This window comes from Giraffa tippelskirchi, chromosome 2, assembly GCF_054371585.1.
Source record: "Giraffa tippelskirchi isolate mGirTip1 chromosome 2, T2T-mGirTip1v1.2.pri, whole genome shotgun sequence".
NCBI classification, from domain to species: domain Eukaryota; kingdom Metazoa; phylum Chordata; class Mammalia; order Artiodactyla; family Giraffidae; genus Giraffa; species Giraffa tippelskirchi.
In genome coordinates this window covers 147585114-147612232 of record NC_137276.1, presented here as the reverse complement: position 1 = coordinate 147612232, position 27119 = coordinate 147585114, and the positions used below count along the sequence as shown (strand labels likewise).

Sequence of the window (27119 nt, the reverse complement as noted above, 5' to 3'; positions counted from 1 at the left end):
GTACTTGATGGCATTAATCATCAGAACTGAAAGGTTCTGATTTCTTGCAGTGCAGGACATGTTTTATTTCTTCGCTTTCATAGTAATTACGTGGGGGATCTCGATAGGTGCTTAAGCTGCACTTTTTCATTTCTCGTATCTCACAGTTAAAAACAAGGTTAATAAACTAAACAATGACCTAGTATCATGCTGACAGCAGACAAAATACTGGTTCTAAAATTTTAACGGAGACTTTCTATGGTAGTTTCACTCCCAGTTTATAGCTTACATATTGCATTCACAGGGCTGTACGAATAAAACATCAAGACAAGAAAATGGAAATATGTCTCAGTTTTTCATGTCTGTTCAATTTTGGCCAATTTTCAATTTCTTGGAGATTTGAGAGTTTTATAAGTATCCATATTTACAGGCCTGTTTTGATTTAATAACTTGACTTGAGGGATCTTGAAAAACACACATTTTGTGGGAGAACTAGCTATGTATATTTGTAGACTAGGATTAAGACTGGTATTGTTTGTGTTCTTTTCCACAAATGAAAGGAAATCAGAGCAGACCTTGTGTCTTCAGAGATATTTGCAAGACTTCTTGTAAGTTAATGTAACCAAAAGGCAAGGGTTTCCTTATTTGTGTTAATATGTCAGAAAGCAAATCCTATGTTCTAGTATCAAGCTTCACAGCTATTGAGTTTTTTCAATACATATAATCTGTATCATTTAACTGCTGATAATTGTAGAGTTTTTACAAGAAAGACTAGAGTTGTGAGAGTTGTATCCTGGTGACGAGGGCCAATTGTCCTATTAGAGAATGGCATCAGACTGTCTTGGCATATGAAAGTACTCTGGCCATCTAAACTGTTGCCATAAATCAAAAACACAATGTATTTAACTTAAAATTGATAATGGCAGGTTGATTCTGCTGACACTTTACTGGTTATCCCAGACCTTTTAAATGCAAATTTTATTTGCAGCTTTAATACAATGATACTAAACATTTAACAGGTGCACTTGAATATATTAGTGCTGGAAAATTCAGCCTCAATGAACCTAACATATATGAAAAAATAGGCACAGGCACACATACTATGACCATGGGTTGAAGATCTTGCCTTTGCTTTGCTGGGCACTCTCTATACTCTGTTCTTATTCTCACAATGACTTTGCAAGATGGTCATTGTTATTACCTTTTTAGAGAAGAAGATACTGGGGCTCAGGGAGGTTAAGTTACATCTCCAAGACCACAGAACTAAGTGACAGTGACCTTGGAAAAGCAAAATACAGTTTAACCCCATGGTTCCCAGGTATATGACAAATACCTGTTGGGTTTCTTTTTTTTTTTTTGGCTTATATAACTCTGATTAAGCTTCAAATTTGCTTTGAAAAATTTAATCTATTTGTGTATCAATAAGGATATGAAGTTTACCCTTCTAAATGGAAATAAAGGCTAAATATTCACTGCTACAAAATGAGGACTGATTTGACCACGACTTGCACAGAAGATAAATGTTTCTCAAGCAAGAATCAAGTAGTGCAATGAACTCTGTAGCTGGATGAAGCAGGGTCTACATTGTAGTGGCATGTTTGCTTTGAAATGCTGTCACAGAGGAGCTACAGACAGAGAGAGATGCACTGGTGTGGAGCTACATGTGGGCGAATGAGATGCAGTGTGTGCCAAGCTCCTACCTTCTGATTGATTTTTATTGTCTCTTCTGTGTGGTAGAGAAGGAGCTTTTCACCGGAAGAAGTCAGGTTAACATACACCTGTAGGCAGGGATACTGAGAGAGTTTCCAGCAGTCCGGACCACAACTGAAGGAGCAGTTAAATGTTTCTGTGATGGATGCATTCAGCAAAGTGCACTGAGCCTCCTCGGTCCACACACTACATAGAGAGGAGAAGAGTAAGCACAGATGCCAAAGGCACAGAAACTGAAAGCAGAGGAGATCATTTGTCAGTTCCTTGACCTGAAGAATCTTCCAAATCTATAATACAATCTACTTGTAATGTGTATGACTTTGCATAGAGCAGCTTTGTCAAAGTGAAAGTTGCTCAGTCATGTCCAACTCTTTGCGACTCGATGGACTATACAGTCCATAGAATTGTCCAGGTCAGAATCTGGAGTGGGTAGCCTTTCCCTTCTCCAGAGAATCTTCCCAACCCAGGGATCGAACCTAGGTCTCCCACATTGCAGGTGAATTCTTTACCAACTGAGCCACAAGCTAACTACAATATAAACATAGATAAAATTTGCCTGGCATCTGAGAACTTTTCCAATGATTTCTATCAAATATAGTATCACCTTTTCCAATGCTTGATTTAAATTAATTTGTTTCCTTATAAAATTCACCAGTAAAGGTAAGGCAGCATCTTTTTACATCAGAGCCTGTAACCACATTGCATTTCTATGTTGTAGCCTGCTTCCTGTCATGCCTTGGTCCTCACTTCACAATGTCTGCCTACTTTGCAAGCAGAGAAGATGTAAGGGAGAAGGGGAGGACAGATGATGAAACAGTGAAGGGGCTTAAGGTCTGGTGTGATAGGTGAAAGGACAATGATGCATTTCTTTAAGGTCTTCCTAAAAATGGAGAAAAGATAACTTCACCTTTTGATTATACCAAGAGCCATCAGTTATTGTACCCCCTTCATCCTAATTGATGCTTTACATACATTGTCTTCTTTGTCTTATATGTTGGATATGAAATTCTTTTAAAGGTGAGTGAATTGACAATCAGAGAAGTCAAATGCATGCAAAGAAACATAGCTAGTAGGTGGTGGAAATTGTGACTTCACCCAGTCCTGTATTTCTCTAAAGCCCAGGCTCATTGTGTGGTACTGCACTGCTTCTACACAGTGGAAAAGAGGCTATTATATGAGATTAATGGACTCCTATCCATGTCCTCAGACCTCTCAGTTAGAAAGATTAAACAAAGAAAACCCTTTGAGCTGCCCATTGGTCAGTTTTTCATTCTAAAATATTTATAATTTTATGATCAAGAGTAATATTTGTGATTAGGAAGTAATGTACCCAGAATCGATGTTTCGCTTCTGGATATAAACTGATTACCAGAGTGGTTAGAAAATAGCATGTTCCTTTGCAGATTAATAGCTCTTCTTTTTGCTGGACGTGTGTTAATAGGGCCCCCCTTTTCATGTCCAATTTTGTACAGAGCCAGGATTCAAGCCCTGACTCCCTCTGGTGTGGCAGATTTTCTGGGGACTTGAGTGGTCAGATTTTGCTTATACAAGGAAGAAAAAAAAGTCTTAGATGATGCTAAGTATTGTGAGTATTGGAAAGTGGTTTTGGAATCAACGAACTCTGCGGCCTGAGGCATCCATGCTTTTACTCAGAAGGAGTAGAGCAGCCATAAATGGGAAAGATGATGCCTTAATTTTAGCAAATTACTGTGTTTCAAGTAGATTTTGCTTCTAAAATGAAAGTATTAATTTAAGTGGGGAAATGAATGCCACAAAATGGTTTCATTCTCTTTTGGATTGAAACCTCAGTTTTTCATTTGAAAGGGCCTCATTTCTTTAACTGAAGCATCATGGGACTTTCTTGATTAGTTAAAGCAATGCTGGGCTTTCCCATGCTCAGAGTGTGCGATATGGACAACAGCTAGAAACGCTGGGGAGTTCCGTGGCTTACTAAAGGGGAACACACTTGCCAGCTCAGTGTTTGTCTCTGTATCTATTCAGTAAACCCAGAGCAAATACTTAAATAAGAAAAGTTCAAAATCTGTTATGTTAAAAAGTGCAAAGAGCACCAGATTTGAGCTCCTTGCGATAATATAGAGGGGTGGGATGGGGTAGGAGGTGGGAGGGAGATTTAAGAGGGAGGGGACGTACATATACCTATGGTTGATTCATGTTGATATATGGAAGAAACCAACACAATATTGTAAAGCAATTATCCTCCAATTAAAACTAAATAATTAATTTTTAAAAAGTGCATAGCAGTGTTTTTCAGCCTGTTAGAATCACCTGGGGAACTTTAAAAGTTACTGGTGAATGGGTCCCACTCCAAACCAATTAAATCTGACATTATGGAATGATGGTGGTGGGGCCTGGGTGTCAGTATTTTTAAAAGATTCTCAGGAAGTTGAAATGTGCATCTGAGAACTGCTAGTGTGTGGGGTGATGGAAGAGAGGGCTGTGGAGGAAAAGGAACGCGGGTGGAGAATGGACAGAGGTGTTAAGAGCCAAGAACAGGGATTCTGAAATTAACAGGATGTAGGTTTGAATCTGGCTCTTCCTGCCAAATACTAAAGCTGGCTCACTAGTAAAGAATCTGCCTGCTAGTGCTAGAGACAACGGGTTTGATCCCTGGGTCAGGAATATCCTCTGGAGAAGGAAATGACCATCCACTCAGGTATTCTAGCCTGAGAAATCCCATGGACAGAGGAACCTGGCAGGCTCCAGTCCATGGGGTTGCAAGAACTGGACATGACTTAGTGACTGAACAGCAACAGTAATGACACTGCTTATTAGATCTTTCTTGAACCTCAATTTTGCTAATTTTATGAGTATATATATACTTACCTTATAGAACAGTTGTGAAAATTAAAAAAGTAATGTATGGCAAGTCCCTGGTACATAGTAGGTAGCTGACACTTAGAGCTGTTTTTATCGTTATTATTAGATAACATCATTGACAGTAGTATGTGCCAGGCACTGCTCTAAGTGCTTCATAGCAAGAAGGTAAGAAAGAGGACCTCAGAATTGCTAAGCTGTGTGGGAGGATGGAGAAGGAAGACAAAAGACAGCATCCCAAGCACCCAGGGGTGTTACCTCTGCATGTATGAGCGCAGGAGTGTGATTCCCAGCAGAAAGTACATCATGATGGAGCACACCATCATGGCCAATCCCAGGAGAATGGCCCGGTCCTCTCCTGCTTTCAGTGCTGTGACAGTTTTCCTTTTGTCCAGGAGGTCGTGGTCCCTGATTTTTTGGTAAATATTTCTGAGGTTGAAAATAATACAGTTTTACATGAAGTTCACAGTTAGTCAGCACAGCCCTAAAGAATAAGTCTCTGCACAGGCCTTCCCAAGGCAGAGAGATCGAGAGGGGCCCTCCAAACCTGCCTGAGTACAGTTGGACCCCAGCACGTGACCACTGCATCCCGACACACACACACACCCAACCCTGAGCAGAAACAAGTCTCCCATCTTTACTTGAAGTGCATGTCTAGCTGTCAATACTTTTTCTTTTTTTCTAAGTCTGAAGAAAGAAAGCAATGCCCTCAGTTGTTTAGATAATGCTTTGGGTTTGTTTCCTTTGCCAACCCCCAGCTGATCATCGTGGATCTTTCTATAGCCCATAGTACCTAATGGAGCATTGATTCAAATAAATGGCAACATATATCAGGAAACTATCAACTTAATGTTTTACTTTCCCTCAGTAGTAATAGAATTTATTCTGGTTAACATTCTTAAGCATAGGGTTGCTTAGAGCTCTGTTGACTTGAGATTTGTAAGAAATGTGGAGACATCCAGTGGTGACCCAGCCTTCTTTTCTTGTATGGTAAACATTTGAGCAAGTTTACAAAAATGTCAGTCAGATTAAGGCCAGATTCCATAAGTTTGGATAGTTTTATTACTATCTGTAAACTTTTTCAATGATTAAAAAAACAAAACAGATTGGAGTCACTGTCTCCTAGTTCAAAACCTGATTTCATGGCTTACTAGCTGTGTGAGCTCTGCAACTTCCTTATCCTGTCTAATTCCTAGTTCCTTGAAAAGTGGATATAATGTGTAACTATACTGTTACGGTTAAATGAGATGACGTAAGTAGGTGGAGAATGACTGACTTGAAGTATTTAACAAATGTTCCCATTTAAAAAGGGTGTTGGGAGCTACAGCTTTATGACATGGGCATCAGAACATCCAAAATTGCTGTTCTTCTCCAAAGAATTCCTAAAAGACAGAATGGCAAAGGAGTGAATGATGTAAAAATCTTCTGAGTGGAGGGTTGAATTTGAAACTAGGTCTGAAGGAGAAGGCAGAAAAGAAGTGAAGAATTGCTGGAGATGCTGGCTGGTGGGAGAGAGATGTGAGAAGTATGGGCAGGAAGGCGGGGATTCTGGGAAGGCAGGAGACCAAGGAGCCATGGGGATCTTCTCCAGTTTCTGTTTTGAGAAGGGAGCTTTGGATTGTAGGGTGCAGGACTGAATTTGGTGGGGAGTGGCCAGTTTTCAGGGCCTGGGAACAGAGAGGAGGACAGATAGAATGATGAAAATGGAGGAAAAAAACTCTTATGCCATTTTTATTTTAATCTTCAGACAAAAAGTCAACATGCACAAGACAGATTTCAGATTTTCCTTTCAAATTTTCATGACAAGTCACTCTCGTTGCTTGAAAAAGAACTAGAATCCAATGTGGAACTTTGCAGAGGAGGATAGAGATATCTGTTATTTATATAATTGTATGTATATTTGGGGCTTCTATTCAGCTTCATGCTCCAGGATGGCCTTACTGGTGTCAACAGCAGGCATACATTCTGGGGGGCATGTTCATTCTGGGCTGGTTGTTAAGATATTTTGATTCCCTACAGAAGGGTGAGAGCACACACATAGCATATTTCCAAAAGTTTTTAAGGAAGAGTATATATTAATCTTTGGTGGCTTAGATAGTAAACAATCTGCCTGCAATGCAGGAGACCTGGGTTTGATCCCTGGGTCAGGAAGATCCCCTGGAGAAGGAAATGGCAACCCACCCAAGTATTCTTGCCTGGAGAATTCCATGGCCAGAGGAGCCTGGTTTGCTGCAGTGCATGGGGTAGCAAAGAGTCAGACACGATTGAGTGACTAACACACACGATTGAGTGACTAACACACACACACACACACATTAATCTGGTTATTGGAGTAAAAATTTAACCAATTAGCTTATTGTCATTATTATTTAAAAGATTTCTTCATGATATAGTTTATACAAACTTTTTCCTTGAGGAGTGGGTCGTTTGTAGTAGGAGAATCAGCTGAATACAGGCCTTTGTTCCTCATCTTTTCCTGGCCATGCCTTCCTGGCTCCTCTCTACTCTCAGTCACTCTTGGCCATTCTTTCTCCTCATCAAGAGGATGAGGAAGATGCTCGGAGAGCCTGTCACTTTCATTACTCTTCAGCTCCCAAGCCTAGTGCTTCTGGACAAGCTGGTTTGCCCTGCCTTTGACTTCCACAGACTGGCCACCACCCATTCCCTTAGTTTCCCCATTCTTTTCTGAGATTTTATTTGGAAAATATAAGATGTATATGAAAGCTCTTAAACTTTATCCCCTATGAACCTGAATAAAAAAAATCAGTGCCCATTCATCTAAAGCCAGACTTCTGAAACAAGAAAAGGCAGTCTGAGTGGCTTCAAAGACCTGCTGTAAAATAATAGACTGATGTTACTTCCCTGTTGTTATTTATCAACATGTATTTAATTCTAATGACTACACTGAGACTTGAATTTCCTGCAGGTGGAAGCCAGAAAGGAGGGAGCACAGTCTCAGATACAGAATAGTAAGCTGTTACACTGCATCACTTATGGCAGTCTCTACCCATAAAAAGACACAGAGTAATCAGTCGGTTCTGTCACTAGAACAAGAAGCATATAAAAATGATTCAAATGGGTAATTTAAAAACAAATCACAATTTGGAAATAGTTAACAAATGTTCTTCACATTCTTTGGAATGTGTAGAGAAGAGGGAAAATGATTGGTTTCCACACAGGCTAAACACATCTGGGAAATCAGGATATTACTCAGCAAAATGAAAGTGGGTGAGTGAGATGGGACATACTCATGAAATCCATCAGTAAGTGATAATTGAATTAATGGATAAGTTAAAGAATGAATGAATGATTTGAAGGAATAGAAAATACATAGTTCACAAACTTACTTTGAGTGCTAGTAATCTCTAATTACTGGGAATATGGCCATGACCCAACAGGAAGACCGACATGAAAAGAAATCAACACAGGGTAGTAAACTCAGTGCCAGAGCCATTCACAGAGTGAGTGTAGAAGAGGAATAATTTTCCCAGCCTGAGGGATGAGGACAGGGAGCAAGGATTGAGGTCAGGGAAGCCATGCTGGAGGAGAAATGCCTTAAACAGAATATTCAAGATTGAATCAGAGTTAACCCAATGAGACATGAAATCAAGGGCATTTCAGACAGAAGGAGTCACATGAACAAAGGGTGGAGATTTACAACTACATGCTGACTGTCAAGAAACCATATCAGTTTTACTATTAGTAGGATGAGTATGGGAGAGCGAAAATGGGGCAAGTAATTTTGGAAAGGTAGTAGGTTATGAAGAACTTTTGTAGCTCATTTAAGGAGCTTGTCTTTTATCCTTTAGTTAATAGGAAGCTGGTAGAGGGTGACATGATCAGAACTGAGTTTCAGAATGATCACTCTGGCTGAAGAGCGGAGATTAGATTAAAGACAGAACCAGACTTAAATCAGAAAGAAGAATTAGGGGATTGTTATTGTAGTGCTGGCAAAGGATGATGAGGGCACAATGTAGGAATCAGATGGGAGAGATGGAGAGAAAAGGATGTATGGAGAAATATCTAGGAGATAAAACTTTAGGACTTGGTGACTGATAAAATATAGGGGATGACGAGGAAGTGAAAAAAAGGGTATAGTTAGATTTATACTCAAGAACTTGGCTTGAATGATTGGGGAAATGGTAGAGGGTGTTACAGCAGGGGTCCTTATTTCCCTATTCTTCAGACTTCTAAAGAGGGGACTTTTGCTGCCTTGGCTAAGAAGGGAGAGGCTGATTGTTCATTTATAGATTTTCTCCCTGACAGACATAGGGTCCTGAGTTCAGGTGAGGAGTGACTGATCTGATTGGTGAGATAGATCAGATCCTGACTGTAAGAGGCCCTGTCTACATTTTGGGTAAGTTTGAAGATCACTGTTTATGTGTGGCACAATCTTTTCCCTATCATTTTGCACTTGCCTTTGTTCAGGCCTGGTATAAGTGGCCTTCTATAAGCCCCAGGTTGGGGAGGGAGTGTCCACTGTCTGAACTAAGTGGGTTAGTGAAGTTCCCCTCCCATGCCAAGTTGTCTTCAAAGCTGGGGGAAGGAACATGATGTTATATTTTTGGTATCAGGCCTAAACATCATGCTTCATACAAGGAAGCCTTGTACATTGGGGGTTACTCTGCCACTATGGGGGCTTCCCAGGAGGCTCAGCAGTAAAGAATCTGCCTGTAATGCAGGAGCTGCAGGAGACGCGGGTTTGATCCCTGAGTTGGGAAGATCCCCTGGAGAAGGGAATGGCAACCTGCTCCACTACTCTTGCCTGGAGAATGCCATGGACAGAGGAGCCTAGTGGGCTACAGTCTACAGGGTTGCACAGAGTTGGACATGACTGAAGTGACTTAGCATACATGCACAGGCTGCCTCTACTAGCAGAGTGGATAATTCATCTCTCTTTGACCCTTTGTGTCTATTCTCTGTGAATCTACTTACAAGGGGTTAGGGGGAGAAATAAGGGAAGGTTAGTATAGTTCACTGAAATAGACCTCTAAGGAGGAATGATGAGTATGGGGCACGACTACAAAATCAGTTTCACATATGAGGGATATGCAACAGTAGATACAGAGCAGGAATTTGAATTTGTTAGTCTGAAGGAGATCTAACCTTGGATGTCCTGGAAAGGCAGTATGTTTAAGCTCTCTTGGAGCAGTTGTACCTTCATGGTTCATCATGAACCATGAATCAATATGGTGGAAACAAAGCAACACTTAAACATGTTTGCAACAACGAATAGTACATATGTGCAGTCTTTTTTACATATACCTGGAGCATCTTGTCCAAATCCTTTTGGAGAATGTGAGTTATTCGTAAAACTGCAAGGCAAATTCAAGTATAACAAAATATTTTGCATACAAATTTTGATTGTCCAATAAAGCTATATTTTTACCCCAAGCAATAGTCAACACAATATGATTTTATTTCAAGTTCCGTATTTGACTAGAAGCTTAAAGCTTGATATTATTCCTATGATTCATAAGCAAATTATTCATGAGGCTGTGCATCTACAAACATGGACATAAAAAGTGAAATGTGCAAAAAAATTTTTTCTCATTGGGCTTACCCATTTAAATTCAGATTCCCTTGGTATTTAGCTTGCAGGAAGACAACTATTCAGGTTAAGGCAGGGTAAAGGTCATTTATTAATTCATTTGTTTACTCATTTGTCAACATTTTAGTCTTCATAGGATGAAACATGCTCTGCCAAGTTCTGGGAATACAAAGTGAATAAGATATCCTGAGGGAGTTGGGTGAGATACAATCATTACAATGCATTGTAAGGAGACTTATTATATAGTGAGTACAGAAGGGAAGCAAGTCAATATGCTAGGGGCCAGTTTGATGAAGTTTTGGTTACTGAATGGCTAATGTACCAAGATTAACCCATTTGCCAGTTTATTGAAGGATCATTTTGCTAAGTGAATAATTTGCCCACTTAATCACAGACTTGAAAAAGACATTTTAATGAGCATTGTTTTAAGTATAGTAAATTAATATGACTATATTTTCTTATGAATATTTTTAAATGATATTTTAAAAGTACATTCAATTATATTCTTCTTATGAATATGTTCTTTTCAACAGTATTTTAAGATCTGTTTGATGTTTTTTTTAAAGCTAAGTAAGTTTCCTAGGGAGGTTTAGTCTCTTTATAAACATATTCTTATGAATATATTCATAGATGTATCTTTTTGAATCTGTGTATGAATATATTCTTCTAATAGATATAGCGAAAGTTTAGCATTTCACTTGGGAACCTTTCCATTTATAATGATTTTTTTTCAAGTCCTTTTTAGAGTCATTTGCTGCTTTGCTAACATTTTAGCATCACTGAGATTCTTGTGGCAAGTTTCACATTGACTATTTTGAGAGATTTGGCAAGTTTATCAATTAACAAAAATTTGTTTCTTTTAACTATTCATAAGAGTACACTCATTGATTTTGGTGGGAATTTTTAATATCTTTTTGAAGTTTCTGTTGTTTTATTTGTACAGTTTTATTTTGTGCTTTGGAAAAGACCCTGATGCTGGGAAAGATTGAGGGCAAGAGGAGAAGGGGGAGACAGAGGATGAGATGATTGGATGGTTTCACTGACGCAATGGATATGAGTTTGAACAAACTCCAGGAGACAGTGAAGGACTGGGAAGCCTGGTGTGCTGCAGTTCATGGGGCTGAAAAGGGTTGGACATGATGTAGCAACTGAACAACAACAACAGTTTTGTCCTTATAACAAAATGTTTATTTGTCTCTGCTCTTGTCCTGTTATTGAAACAGGAGGGATCTGGATAAGGCTGGTGGGACCCTCTGCTGGGGGTAAAATGAAGAGCAGAATCAGCATAATGCAGTCGAACTTGCTGATCCTAGAGAGAGGGAAACCCAGGGGCAGAGAGGAAAGGCAACCAAGAACACAGAGAGCAGTAGGGCACGGCTGTGGGGGGAGAAAGGGGAGGAAGACCCGAGAACAGGGGAGCCCAGAGGCAGAGGGTGTCTGGAACACAGAGAGGGAAGGTCAGAGAGACAGAGAGACAGAGGGACAATTGTTGCAGAGACTGAGAGACAGAGGGTCTGAAGGCCCCAAATCTGGGTTCCCTGAAGACTTTTTAGTCCCTGCTAATCCATATAACTGTGTTTTTGGTATATAACTAAATTTGATAAATTCATCAAAAAAGTCAATTTGCAAATGGATTAATATTTGGCAAAATGGCTATCATTGTACTGGGCATTCCTTGAACCGGTGGATTGGTGATGGATTTATTGACTCAGGACTGTGATTTATGAGTATAAATGGTTTTAATTTATGTTTAATAAAACCAAGGTGGCCATGACTTGGTTTAAGTGGTGATGGTTAAAGCATCCAGTAAGAGACTGGATTAAGTCTCCAGTGAACAAACAACTGATAAGGTGAATAGTATCCAGACAGAATGTGAGAGAATAGGGTAGCTGAATGTGGTTGGATTCCAGCATCCAGTGGGTGGAGGACGGCAGGTGGTGAACTCATTAGATAAGCAGGGTTCAGAGATAAAGGGTCTTATATGTCTTTTGAAGTTAGAGGAGCCACTAGAACAATTTAAGCAAGAAAGTGATATAATTAGGTTGCACTTTAGAACAAGGGTCCCCACCCTCTAGGCTGCAGACCTGTACCTCCGACAGACCAGCGGCGACATTAGATTAGAAATAAAGTGTACAATAAATGTAATGCTCTTGAATCATCCCCAAGCCATCCCCACCTACCCAGTCCTTGGAGAAATTGTCTTCCAAGAAACCAGTCCCTGGTGCCAAAGAGGTTGGGATCTGCTTCTTTAGAAAGATGGCTCATGTTAGTGTAGTTGACTGTTTGGGATGGTTTATACCTGGAGGCTAAGAGACTGGTTCTGAAACTCTCCCAGCATTTCTGATGTTAGATAAAGAGGAGTTGAAAAATATAAAGAGGTGGTAGAGGAGACGAAAGTTTAGATCCGGACGTCATTTGTATAACCATGAACTGTGGATTTTAATGAGACTCTCTAGGTTGTCAGAGAAACAAAACCTAGCTAGTATACTGGAACTAGGGAAGGGGAAGAAGACAGGTCTGCCAAGGGTCACAAAGCAGTCAGAGAGGTGAGGGGCACTGGAAGGCTTTGGAAAGAGAAGGAAGGAAGGTGTGAATAAAGAATTATGTGTATTTGAGGGAGGCCCTTCAGAAACCTAACCATAATAACTGTAGTACTTAACACACTATTTATATCTATGCCTCTCTGGCCCAGTGAATATTGAGCTGCTCAAGAGTGAGAGCCAGAATGCATTCACCTTTGTAGGCTCAGTCTCTTGCATTTATTATACTCACAAAGTATTTTCCTTTTATGTGGGCTAGAAATGGCTTCAATATGCTTAGGTTGTGAGGCAGCCAATGCAGGGAGGCTCCATGGCCAAGTGAAACCAAATAAATCAGAGAACCATGGCTAGAAGAGACTCCTGGCTTTTCTCTTCCTATCAGCGCCCACTGCATTTTACTGCTAATGTATTTAGTATTCCTTCTAGAAAATGTCAAGCTTCAATGGCACTGAGAGCTTTAGTTTCCAGACTTCAAGGAAAAGTGCCTTCTGTTAGATACTATGAAGTGAATCTGTGGGGAAATGGATTACTGAATGCCAGCTGAGCTGAAAGAAGCAGAGTTGCTGTGTACCTCTGCCCCAAGAGCACTCAGTCTGTCATCTCACATGGTCGAGCTGGGGGTTCAGTTCAGTTCAGTTCAGCTGCAGCACGCCAGGCCTCCCTGTCCATCACCAACTCCCAGAGTCCACCCAAACCCATGCCCATCAAGTCAGTGATGCCATCCAACCATCTCATCCTCTGTCGTCCCCTTCTCCTCCTGCCCTCAATCTTTCCCAGCATCAAGGTCTTTTCAAATGAGTCAGCTCTTTGCATCAGGTGGCCAAAGTATTGGAGTTTCAGCTTCAACATCACTCCTTCCAATGAACACCCAGGACTGATCTCCTTTAGGATGGACTGGTTGGATCTCCTTGCAGTCCAAGGGACTCTCAAGAATCTTGTCCAACACCACAGTTCAAAAGCATCAATTCTTCGGTGCTCAGCTTTCTTTATAGTCCAACTCTCACATCCACCCATGACTACTGGAAAAACCATAGCCTTGACTAGAGGACCTTTGTTGGCAAAGTAATGGCTCTGCTTTTTAATATGCTGTCTAGGTTGGTCATAACTTTCCTTCCAAGGAGTAAGCGTCTTTTAATTTCATTGCTGCAATCACCATCTGCAGTGATTTTAGAGCCCAGAAAAATAAAGTCAGCCACTATTTCCACTGGTTTCCCATCTATTTGCCATGAAGTGATGGGACCAGATACCATGATCTTAGCTTTCTGAACGTTGAGCTTTAAGCCAACTTCTTCACTCTCCTCTTCCACTTTCATCAAGAGGCTCTTTAGTTCTTCTTCACTTTCTTCCATAAGGGTGGTGTCATCTACATATCTGAGGTTATTGATATTTCTCCTGGCAATCTTGAGTCCAGCTTGTGCTTCCTCCAGCCCAGCGTTTCTCATGATGTACTCTGCATATAAGTTAAATAAGCAGGGTGACAATATACAGCCCTGACGTACTCCTTTTCCTATTTGGAACCAGTCTGTTGTTCCATGTCCAGTTCTAACTGTTGCTTCCTGACCTGCATACAGATTTCTCAAGAGGCAGGTCAGGTGGTCTGGTATTCCCATCTCTTGAAGAATTTTCCACAGTTTATTGTGATCCACACAGTCAAAGGCTTTGGCATAGTCAATAAAGCAGAAATAGATGTTTTTCTGGAACTCTCTTGCTTTTTCGATAATCCAGCGGATGTTGGCAATTTGATCTCTGGTTCCTCCGCCTTTTCTAAAACCAGCTTGAACATCTGGAAGTTCTCGGTTCATGTATTGCTGAAGCCTGGCTTGGAGAATTTTGAGCATTACTTTACTAGTGTGTGAGATGAGTGCAATTGTGCGGTAGTTTGAGCATTCTTTGGCATTGCCTTTCTTTGGGATTGGAATGAAAACTGACCTTTTCCAGTCCTGTGGCCACTGCTGAGTTTTCCAAATTTGCTGGCATATTGAGTACAGCACTTTCACAGCGTCACCTTTCAGGATTTGAAATAGCTCAAGTGGAATTCCATCACCTCCACTAGCTTTGTTCATAGAGATGCTTCCTAAGGCCCATTTGACTTCACATTTCAGGATGTCTGGCTCAAGGTGAGTGATCACACCATTGTGATTATCTAGGTCATGTAGATCTTTTTTGTACAGTTCTTCTGTGTATTCTTGCCACCTCTTCTTAATATCTTCTGCTTCTGTTAGGTCCATACCATTTCTGTCCATTATTGAGCCCATCTTTGCATGAAATGTTCCCTTGGTATCTCTAGTTTTCTTGAAGAGATCTCTAGTCTTTCCCAACCTGTTGTTTTCCTCTATTTCTTTGCATTGATCACTGAGGAAGGCTTTCTTATCTCTCCTTGCTATTCTTTGGAACTCTGCATTCAAATGGGTATATCTTTCCTTTTCTCCTTTGCTTTCGCTTCCCTTCTTTTCACAGCTATTTGTAAGGCCTCCCCAGACAGCCATTTTCCTTTTTTGCATTTCTTTTTCTTGGGGATGATCTTGATTTCTGTCTCTTGTACAATGTCACGAACCTCCATCCATGGTTTATCAGGCACTCTGTCTATCAGATCTAGTCCCTTAAATCTATTTGGGTTAAAACAGCTATTGTTCTGCCTTCTGCCCACCAAAGTCTTCTGTGTTTTTGAGATGTATGTATATCCTCATCTTCTACTAGTTCCAGATCTCATGGTTTTTTTTTTTTTTTCCTTTGAACTAGTAGGTATATATTTATATGGTCCAATTTGATTAATTATTATTCTGTTTTCAATCTTTTAAAGTATATGTTCCTTAGGGAGAAATGTGCTCATGGGAGCAAATGACAGTCATGCTTAATAAAGTCATAAAAATTAACATAAGAGGTTTTGTCTATGAACCTAATGTTATTATTGTAAGCTTATTAATTCACAGGAAGTCTTATTAGTCTATGGATAAGAGAATAATGATGAGAGTAAAATTATGGAAACAAAAGTATAAGTTCTTTGTTTTTACTCCTGCCTTTAAATTACCAGACCAATTTCCCAATGATACTTTAATATTTAATCCTCATTTCTTTTTACCTGATCCATTAACATATTACATTTGATAAAATTCTTTAGTGAAAAATATAGAAGGAATAGAAAATTATGTGAATCATTCAGATATGATAGGGTATCCTTGTAACCTAAAGAGCCTTTGAGAAGAGCCTTTGTATTGACCACATTATTTGGCTCTAGTGCAACAGTGGTAGAAATAATTTTAAAAATAGCTAGAATGACTCTACATATGGAAATAAAAATATTAAATATTTTAAATATTTAATTTTTAAAATTAAAATTAAATATTAAAATATTATAAAAATATAGTTCCAAAGAACTTATGGATCATAAAATAAAGCATGATAGAAATTAGGATACATTTAGAATTGAATGAGAAGAAAACCTATATAGAGCAACTAGTGCGCTACAGCTAAAGCAAAACATAGATAGAACTACATAATCTTAAATGTTTATATTAGATAAGAAGAGAGCTTGCAAATTAATGTGCTAGGCATCCAACATAAGGAGATATTAAAAGATTAATAGAATCTATTAAAAGAAAGTTTAAGGAAGAAAATAAACATGAGTTAAAATAAATGGAATAAAAGATGCATTATATTAAAGAATCAATGAAATCAAAGGTTAATTTTTGAAAAGACTAATGAAATGGACAAACCTCTGATGAGAATAAAAAACTAGAAAAGACTCAAATATCAGACATTTAAAAACCAAAAATACAGATACAGAATGAATTAGAAAGATGATAGAGCATATAAAAAACAACTTTATAGCAGGATATTTAAAAACTTTGATATATAATTTACTCAAATATATAGGAAATTCTTACAAACTTATGGCTTATTGACACTGCTTTGAAATAACTAGAAAATCTACATAGTTCTAAATCATTAAAAAATTGAATCAATTAAAAATAGCCTCAAAATGGAAATACCAGGCACTGAGGATTTATAGGTAATTTCTACCTATATTGTAAAAATGATTTGGAGAATCATATTCAGAGAAAGACTTGGTGACATAAAGACAGAAATTTACCACAAATTGATTAATAGCTTTCATAAAATTTCAATAAAAAATCATGAGTATTTTGGGGAAGTAGGGTAGGCATGATTGGACAAGCTAATTCTAAAAACTTATATGGGAGTGCAAACATCTAAGGATAGCAAATATAATCCTGATTACAAAAGAACAAGGTGGGTGACTTTTGTTCCAGAAATCAAGATGCATTATAATGCTAAAGTTGGTAAGCTCAGGTGTGGTGTTTGTCTGAGGTAGACAAAACGACTGGTGGGACAGAATAGAGATTCAGAAACATATCCATGCATGTGTGGAAACCTAATACATGATACATGTGTACTTTTAGATCATTGTGGAAAGGAAAAACTATTCAGTGAAAGGTGCTGAGCAATTGGTTTTCCATACAGAAAAAAAGAGGTGCCTATTTTACACCACAAACAAAAATCAACTTCAGGTGATTAAAGACTTAGTTGTGAAAGGCAAACCTATGGCTGTACGTAAATTACCTGTACTGGAGCCTACCCTTTTGAACTTGGGATAGGAAGGGATTTCAGAATGTTCAGAAAATTGCTAACTGAGATCATACTAAAATTAAGAGCTTTTGTCTGTGAAAGGATATCATAAAGTGAAAATACAAGTAAACTGGAAGAAGCTATTTGTACACAATAAACAGACAAAATGTTAATAGAGACTTAACAAAAGTTTTTAATAGTTTATGTATGTACATGCATGCTCAGTCACTTCATTTGTGTCCAGCTGTTTGCAAACCTGTGGACTGTAGCCCACCAGGCTCCTCTGTACTTGGGATTTTCTAGGCAAGAATACTGGAGTGGGTTGCCAAGCCCTCCTCCAGGGGATCCTCTTGACCCAGGGGTTGAACCTGCATTTCCTGTGGCTCCTGCATTGCAGGCAGATTCTTCTGCCATACCCTCCTCCCTCCAGGGGATCTTCATGACCCAGGGATTGAACCCACGTCTCGTATGTCTCCTGCATTAGCCGGCAGGTTCTTTACCACTAGTGATACCTGGAAAGCCCTCTCTGTATGTTAACATGTGATAAATGTTACTTTATATTAATTGAGCATTTAATAGAAACAATCCAAAGAATATTTTATGAACTCAGTGGTAATATCCTTAGTCAATAACCTCTCTCTAATAGTTATTATTGCTGTAGCTTTATTTTGCTTCCTGCAATTTAGAGAATAACATTGGCTCACCTAACAAAGAAATTTGATCAAAGAAGGAAAAGTATTCCTTCACATTGCTGGGTATGTGAAATGGAGCAGAAGGATAGAAACCAGTATTTTGCATATAGCAGATGATCACAAAAACAGGACTGGCTTTGAATTAAAATAATTCAAAAAATTTACATTTTAGAAAAAAATATAAAGTTGTCTTCGATTCCTTTGAACCATAAAAATTAGGCTTCAAAATTTTCAGTGGACTTTTCCTTTCACTTAGTTGCTCTGCCTGCCTATGAGCTTGTTTCTTGATGTTCTATCTCTTGAGGAATCCTAGGGAAGCTGATATCCTGATAGGTTTGGCTCTGGTCTCAAAACAGGCAGTGTGGAGTTCCTGGCCCCTGGGATTGTTGGGGGAACACAGCTGGAGAAGCTGGACATATAGAGGCCAGGTTTGCAGGATAAGAAACTGAGGGTGGAATTATTACAAGCAGTTATGGGCAGTAGTTCCAGATAATTTATTTCCAAATAATTAACTTGAGGACCTTAATTATCTAGATATATGATCAGCCATCATTACCTTTTCTTATCACCATGACTACTGCTGCCAAGAGAATTAAGCAGAGCAATAGCTGCTGTTTAAAGTCATGCTGTTTAAGTCTTGTCCTACAAGAGTCTGTGAATTAGGCAGTGAAGATGGAGATGTGATCAAGAAAGAGGTACAGACAAATGAACCAACATCAAACTAAGGATACTGGCATAGTACCAGATTCTATTGCTGTATTCTTTGGCTGTTGTTCCATTTGTCTTTGACTTTGTAAGCCAAGGTCATTCAGATTGATTTCATAAACCTTGACATCCTCATCCCATAAATAAAGCTTGCTGAAAATGATTTACTTATAGTCAATATTTTAATTATTTTAAATCCCATGGTTATTGAAATCATGCTTTGGAAATAAAACTATGAAAGTAGTGATTTAAGAGCTTTATAGAATCTTATTTGTGCAGAATATGAAGCTAATTATTTGCTCCTTTTAATTCCACAAATATAGCCAGTATATCATGTTAGCATATTTATTGTCTCCTTTGATACACAATTTTCAACTCTATTTTGACACTGTTCTCCCCTATGGGCTTGGCTGTTCACTGCTGCTCTGACTGTCCCATGTTTGACAAGGGCCTAGGTAAGCCATAGGGTGAAGGGGACAGAGTACAACCTTGGGTTTAAATATTGATTCAATCACTGGCTAGTTGTTGGACTCTTGGAAGTTTGCTTAAACTCTCTTATCTTGAGCTTCCTCAATTGTAAAATGGGCATAATAATCCTTATCTTATAAATTAGAAGAGACAGTTTATGAAAACATGTAGTGCAGAGTAATTGCTTCTTAAATAGTAATACTTTTGCTTGTAAAATTTATACAGACAGCAAAATGTATTTAATTAAGTTACTCAATGAGAATAAATGAAAGGTGAAACAAATGCATCATGCTTCCACCTGCTCTGATAAAACCCTGAAAATCTGAGGACTGGCTGTGACACTCACAGCATTCCTATAGGGCACCGAAAACTCTGCCTTCCACACCATCACTGGTAGTGACATTTTTTTTTTAAGAAATGAGGAAATTTTATACAAAATATGGAATTTAAAAATAATATATAAAATTTCAGTCTTATAGTAAAGGTCTCGCTGAAAGATGATTCAGCTAAGCTTCCTGAAAGCAAATGAAAAATAACTTGATTAAGCACTGAGAAAAAGCATGTGAAAACCTAGTGATGAACAAAGACAGTAAATTTTCAGTTGGTCTGCTTCTCTCTTGACTTTGATCAAACACTAGTTGCCTTCTGAGCTGTAATTTTACTTAAACATTGTGTCATTATGTTTTCCATAATTAAGATAATATAACATTAAAAAGCACTTGTAAAATGGAGGAATAGAAAACATGCTTTTACTTCCAGGCTTTTTCCCATGTATATTTTTTTTGTGGCTGCAATTACAGTTTGTATGCAATTTCTCAACTTGAATTGTCAGTTAATATTATGCTCAAACAATTTGAGCTGCTAAGTGACAGATTACATTCTATGATTTATTTAACAAATTTTCTATTGTGAATATTAAAGTTGCTTCCAAACTTTTGCTATAATACAAAATTATTGTGAGGAGAAATTTTGCTTTTAAAATTTTAAAAGGATTTTATTTGTAGGGAAATATATATTTTTAAAAGGAAAAATATAAGTACCAGTTATTAGAATTTATACCCAAGTAAACCTCCTACAGGTCCTTTTTCTTGTGCCCGATGCCATTTATCAATTTTTATCAGATTCTGCAGGCAAATGAGTCTTGCTTATGTTGCAATATATTCGTATGGGCAGTTGTGTTTAAAATTTAGCTTCACTAAACCCAAGAAACAGCACCAGGTCAATAAGAAAAAGACACAGAAGAAAAAAGAGAAATCAAATGTTCAAAATGGCTAGAGAAGTTTGTGAATGCATTTATTTCCAGGACAGAAGACTGGGTTGGACTGAATAACTGTCATTTTGTCTTTCATTAACACTGCCTTTGCCCTTTAATCTTTTTTCTTATCCCCCTCCCCATTTCTCCCCAGTGCCAGGCTACTTTTCCAAGGAGTTTGAGGGTTCCCCGGATTTGTCCATCCTTTTTTCATTCTCTCTTAGTTTTTGCTTCCCTTCCCTGCCATATGTCCAGTGCCTTGAAGAATTTTCATCATTTCAGCTCAGTATTTATTGAGCACCTACTATGTGCTAGGTATGGCAGTAGGAGGTGAAAATTCAAGGGAGACTAAAACACAAATTCTGTGCTGGTCAAGAGGAGGTTCGATTGAATGGGTATCCGAAGACAGAGATAGAAGTAGCCAGGAGACCAGTGTCTGTATAAGTGCAGAGGTAAAGGGCATTTTAGGCTTCCCTCATAGCTCAGTTGGTAGAGACTCTGCCTGCAATGTAGGAAATCCGAGTTTTATTCCCGGGTCAGGAAGATCCCCTGGAGAAGGAAATGGCAACCCACTCCAGTATTCTTGTCTGGAAAATCCCATGGACAGAGGAGCCTGATGGGCTACAGTCCATGGGGTCGCAAGAGTCAGACATGACTTAGCAACTAAACCACCACAAACCACCACCACCAAAGGGCCTTTCTGATAGGCAACAGCTTTTGCAAAGCTATGTAATAGGAGTGAGCATGGAGAGTGTAAGGAGGAGAAGGCCAAGTGTCTGAAACCCTGTTCCTTCAACACAGAGCCCATCCTACCTAACACTCACAAAATAGAAAGCTCAGTTGCCTAATGCTTTCTCTTAGATGGGTTCTCTGTGTATTCTGGTTAAATGATTCCAAAGAGCACCCCCGAGTCCCAGTGATTTACCTTTTCTCATCATGTCTGTAAGATGAAGAAGTCCGGCCACTGGTCCATATAAACATCTTAGAGGATGTTGGTCCAGGGGCTCCTTTCCTTATGGTGGAAGTCCTGGAGGAGAGGCGAAAAGACCTAGAAGATATACAGACTGAAGTTAAAGCCATTACTTCAAGTTTGGGGAACTCGGTATCAACGCCTGTTCAGTCGCTTCAGTCCTGTCTGACTTTTTGCAACACCCTGGACTGTAGCCTGCCAGATTCCTCTGTCCATGGCATTCTCCAGGCAAGAATACTGGAGTGGGTTGCTGTGCCTTCCTCCAAGGGATCTTCTCAACTCAGGGATTGAACCCATGTCTGTTATGTCTTCTGCATTGACAGGCAGATTCTTTACCACTAGTGTCACTTAGGTAGTTCCTCTGTATCAATAGCCACCAATAAATCTTGGTGGATTGACCATCTTAAATAAGACCAGGTTTCTTTTGCTGTAGGGCAGCAGTTCTCAACCTTGGCTTCACATTTAAGTCAAATGGGAATCTTAAAAAATACTGAAGCCTGGTTCTCTCCCTCAAAAATGTGCATTCAGTTTTTTTTTTTTTTTTTTAAAGCTTCATAGTTGTTTCTAATGCATTGCTAGGAAGAAGAGGCACTGCTTTAGGGAAGCATGTTTTCTAACTGATGTTATTATCATACTCCCTCCAAGATATCTCCTCCAAAAATATAATTTGGTAGAGTTTTACTTATCTATTAGCTGCTCTGTGCAGCATGTGGGATCTTAGTTCCCCGACCAGGGATTGAACCTGTGTCCCCTGCAGTGGAAGTGCCAAGTCCTAACCACTGGATGACCAGGGAACTCTCTATATTTAGTCCAGTTTAGCATTCTATATTTTTCCAAAGTTTTGGTTCAGGGTTGATTCTATTCCTCTGTTCCTCTTCAAGCTGTTTTCCTTGATGCTGACAGATGTGACATGTTAGTGACGACAGATCATCTTTTAAATGTGTTCAACTGTTCCCAGAGCTAAAGGTTCATCCCTTGCAGTTGAGCCTCTGAGAAAATCATGGCATCAGTGGTAGAAGATGTTCACTGCTCCTAAGGGCCAGGTTTATAGGATCCAGAGTCAAGATGTTAGAAGACTGTTGTGTTCTTTTGGTTATGACATGGTTTGGGAATTCGTTCTTTCATCTTGAAGTTAGAAATATGAAATATCATAACAATCTTAGTCACAAATATAAAAGTTAAAATGATATTTAACAAATAGAGAAAAGGAAAAAAGGTGATTCCTTCATGGATGCGTGGTCACTCATGGATTTCCTTTAGGTTGAGAGTAATATTATTGGTAAGCATGCGATTGGAAATGATATTGAGTACTATATACTATATCTGGGCTTCCCCAGTGGCTCAGCGGGTAAAGAACCCACCTGCAATGCAGGAGACACAGGAGGCTTGGGTTCCACCCCTAGGTTGGAAAGACCCCTTGGAGGAGGGCATGGCAACTCATCCAATATTCTTGCCTGGAGGAATCTCATGGATAGAGGAGCTTGGCAGGCTACAGTTCATAGGGTTGCAAAGAGTCAGACATGACTGAAGTGACTGAACATGCACACACTATATTCGCTACTACATGCCAGGAAATTTGCATATATTATCTATGTATGTGTCATGAAATGTGTCTATCTATATCTCTGTGATACTTATATTATGAAAACCATTCAAGGTAGATAATGCTATTATTTCTAGGCTACAAATGATGCTTTAAGGAGACTGAGCTATTTGCTCACATTTAGAAAAGGTGGAGCCATGTCTGCTTGTCTCCAATCCTTGTGCTTTCTGGAGAAAGATACGTTATAGTATAGCCCAGTGATTCTCAATGTACATAGGATTTACCTGGAGATCTTGTGACCATGCAGATTCTGATTCAGTGAGTCTAGGGAGGGAGCCCAAGATTTTGCATTTCTAGCACGCTCTTGATGATGCTGATATTGCTGGAGGAAACACGAGGACTCAGAGCATGTACTCAGAATCAGTGGTTGTTTTTGGCCTAATTTTTTTTTTTTTTACTAATTAGCAGTGTGGCCTTGAGAAAGGCACTTATCTTTGCAGGGGCTTAGTTGTTTTAAATCTGTAACATGGAAAGTTTGAAATTGATAACCTCTGAGATCCTTGAGAAACCTGTATGCAGGTCAGGAAGCAACAGTTAGAACTGGACGTGGAACAACAGACTGGTTCCAAATAGGAAAAGGAGTATGTCAAGGCTGTATATTGTCACCCTGCTTATTTAACTTATATGCAGACTACATCATGAGAAATGCTGGACTGGAAGAAACACAAGCTGGAATCAAGATTGCCAGGAGAAATATCAATAACCTCAGATATGCAGATGACAACACCCTTATGGCAGAAAGCGAAGAAGAACTAAAGAGCCTCCTGATGAAAGTGAAAGAGGAGAGTGAAAAAGTTGGCTTAAAGCTCAATGTTCAGAAAACTAAGATCATGGCATCTGGTCCCATCACTTCATGGGAAATAGATGGAGAAACAGTGGAAACAGTGTCAGACTTTATTTTTTGGGGCTCCAAAATCACTACTGATGGTGATTGCAGCCATGAGATTAAAAGATGCTTACTCCTTGGAAGGAAGGTTATGACCAACCTAGATAGCATATTTAAAAGTAGAGACATTACTTTGCCAACAAAGGTCTGTCTAGTCAAGGCTATGGTTTTTCCAGTGGTCATGTATGGGTGTGAGAGTTGGACGGTGAAGAAAGCTGAGCGCCGAAGAATTGATGCTTTTGAACTGTGGTGTTGGAGAAGACTCTTGAGAATCCCTTGGACTGCAAGAAGGTCCAACCAGTCCATCCTAAAGGAGATCAATCCTGGGTGTTCATTGGAAGGACTGATGTTGAAGCTGAAACTCCAATACTTTGGCCACCTCATGCAAAGAGTTGACTCATTGGAAAAGACCCTATTGCTGGGAAGGATTGGGGACAGGAGGAGAAGGGGACGACAGAGGATGAGATGGTTGGATGGCATCACCGACTCGATGGACATGCGTTTGGGTAAACTCCGGGAGTTGGTGATGGACAGGGAGGCCTGGCATGCTGCGATTCATGGGGTCGCAAAGAGTTGGACATGACTGAGCAACTGAACTGAACTGAGATCCTTCTCAGCTCCAAAATTTTGTGACTCGGTACATTGAAGGATGAATTAAAGTGTATTTAAATCATTGTGTACTGACTTCCTGGAAATAGGTCTGGGAATAGATCTCATTCTGTAACCCTTGGGTCAGTATCAGAGATAGAAGGAGTAGAGGCCATGGGAAGTGCTTGGGGTTTGACAACCAGTATAGATGCAAGATATAATCCTTCTACCCTTGGTCTCTCAGGATGAATGACAGGAATGAAAAGATACACCTGAATGGGTGCCCTGGACAGTTGCAAAAAGATTTAGAAGTTGAATCTGCTTAGCTCTGGTATCTGGGATATTTAAAGTTATTTAAGTTTCCTTTTGAACATCTTTAAAACACATAAGATAGAATAGGAATTAAATTTGTTATTAGAACTAGACAGTCTTTGAAAGTGAAAGTGTTAGTCGCTCTGTCGTGTCCGACTCTTTGCGACCCCATGGACTGTAGCCTGTCAGGCTCCTCTTTCCATGCCATTTTCCAGGCAAGAGTACTAGAGTGGGTTGCCATTTCCTTCTCCAGGGGATCTTCCCAGCCCAGAGATTGAACCTGGGTCTCCCGCATTGCAGGCAGATTCTTTAACCTTTGAGCCATTAGGAAAGCCCAGACAGTCTTTAGGAAATAAGAATGATTTTGTGTGTGTGTGTGTGTTTTAGATGCTCAGTCGCGTCTGACTCTTTGCGACCTCATGGACTATAGCCTACCAGGTTCCTCTGTCCATAGAGTTCTCCAGGTAAGAATACTGGAATGAGTTGCCATTCCCTTCTCTAGGGGATATTCCTGACACAGAGATTGAACTCGGGTCTACTTGCATTGCAGGCAGATTCTTTACCACCTGAGCCACCATGTAAGCTAAATGACCTACTTTATAAGAATGAAGATTGGCTTAAACCTTCAGGCAGGTATTTCAACACTGACTCTGGTGGAATCTTCTGATCTTTTTAGTCACTCCTCAAGGGTTGTGTTGGAGCAGACAAAAGTAGGGGCACACTTTGAATTCAGGTAAAGCAATAAATTGCTGAGCTCCCACCATCCTGTGACTAGTTATAAGCCAGGCTTTAGTAGACACACCATCCATATTATAAATGATTTAAAATCATTCCAAGTGAAAGGGGCTGTGGTTATTTTAATATACTTAACAGTGCTCTTCAGACTGTGTGTCATTTCAGCATTGCACCCTTGCTCTGCTGTTTGAAGATGATACAGAAGGGAAGAGATGAAAGTTATACTTATTCTAATTAACTGTCTAACGATTGTTGGAAAGGACTTAATGATTCCTCAGCTTATCCTAAGAAGTGGATTTGGAGTTTCTCCACCCCAGTTTTCTTTTACAAACTGTTATTTAAAACCTGCTAAGTTTGTTGTTAGTTAAAATTAAATGAGTAGCTTTAAGGACAACAGTATAAAGTTCTGCGGAGGTTGAAAAAGTTCCAGGCTTCAAAGAAACACCCAGAATATGTTAACGGGAGTTGTTTGGTGGGTCCCTCAGCTCAAATGCAGCTCTCCTGAATGTCTCAAGTAATTAACTCTGTTCACTTTATAAGACAAGGAACACCTCACTTGAATTGTGATTAGAAAACTGATATGGAGACAAAGAAACCACTTTATAAAATTTTGTAATTTGGAATCCTAGTATGGAAAAGAGACCTGTAATGGTGGATGCTTGGGGCCGAGGGCAGGGGGAGGAAACCTGGAAAGAATTCTGTCATCAAAAGACCAGGAACTGGGGTGAACCTGGCTGAGCCTCAACTGTATGATTGCAGATAAGTATGGTCTGAAAACCAGATGCCCTAAAAGACATAATCTCAGCTTTGAATGAAAGCAGGAGTCAGGGAGAATGTAACAATTTCTTTGCCTCAGGAATTTATAGAGGGCCTCTTTCCATTTCTCAGGCATACACCTTGGTGAGTTTCTACCTCTCTGACTCAGCTCACATTTTCTCTCTGCCTCCCTTTCCTGCCAGGTGAATGAGTTCCTCTCTTTCCAAGGCCATCTCAGGTGTCATCTCTTCTGTGAAGCTTTTTCTCACACCCACAAACAGCTTCCTCAGCCCGGCTCCCAGTTCTTGGTACCTGCCTCTGGTAGAGCAATGCTGTGGGCATTCCAGGGCAGGGCTGTGGCTTATGCCCTCTTTTGGCATGATGCAGGACACAGTGATGCCCTGGTCATGTTCGCTGCCTGCCTTGACCATCTAAGTATCTATTATTCAAAAGTATGACCAAAACAGCACATGAAAGACTGACCAGCTTAAACTGGCTTTGCTTCCTTAAAGCAGGTTGTTGATTAATCAAACCTTATTTTATAGAGATAGCATTGTGCATGTGCAGGATGGAAGCTTTGGTCTTCAAGATGACCCTGGGCCAAGAATCTTCAGTCTCTGGAACTCAGAAAATAAAAATGTTGCCACAAGAGCCCTTTATGAAGCAAGAAGTCCTTCAACAAAGAAAACTTGGCTTCCAGCAGTGCTAGTAGTTTATATAGACTGATTGGAGAATAGCCAGTCAGCTTCCAAGTTTGCAATTCTCCTAACCCTTTAAAATCCACCTTGATCCCTGGATTTCGGAGACAGATTTGAGAGCCCTGCCTCCTGTCTTCTTGCTGGTCAACCTCACAACAAAGCGCTTTCTTTTCTCAAAAGCTGGTGTCATTGTATGGGCCCTTGCTTGGTAACAAGACCATAGGTTCTGACGTTGGCCTCCTGTGTTGTGGCTCC

At 39.6% G+C, this 27119-nt stretch overlaps 1 protein-coding gene across 2 annotated transcripts in view; it reads right to left on the bottom strand.

Moving 5' to 3' along the window:
- KCNMB2 (potassium calcium-activated channel subfamily M regulatory beta subunit 2) overlaps positions 1 to 27119 on the bottom strand; it is a 283118-nt gene that overhangs the window by 13616 nt on the left and 242383 nt on the right. For both annotated transcript variants that reach the window (XM_081570989.1, XM_081570990.1), the window contains 3 exons: positions 21242 to 21364; positions 4783 to 4953; positions 1680 to 1875 (listed from right to left, as the gene is read on the bottom strand). In XM_081570989.1, the coding sequence (XP_081427115.1) occupies positions 1680 to 1875; positions 4783 to 4953; positions 21242 to 21364 (490 nt within the window). The remainder of the gene's footprint in view (positions 1 to 1679; positions 1876 to 4782; positions 4954 to 21241; positions 21365 to 27119) is intronic.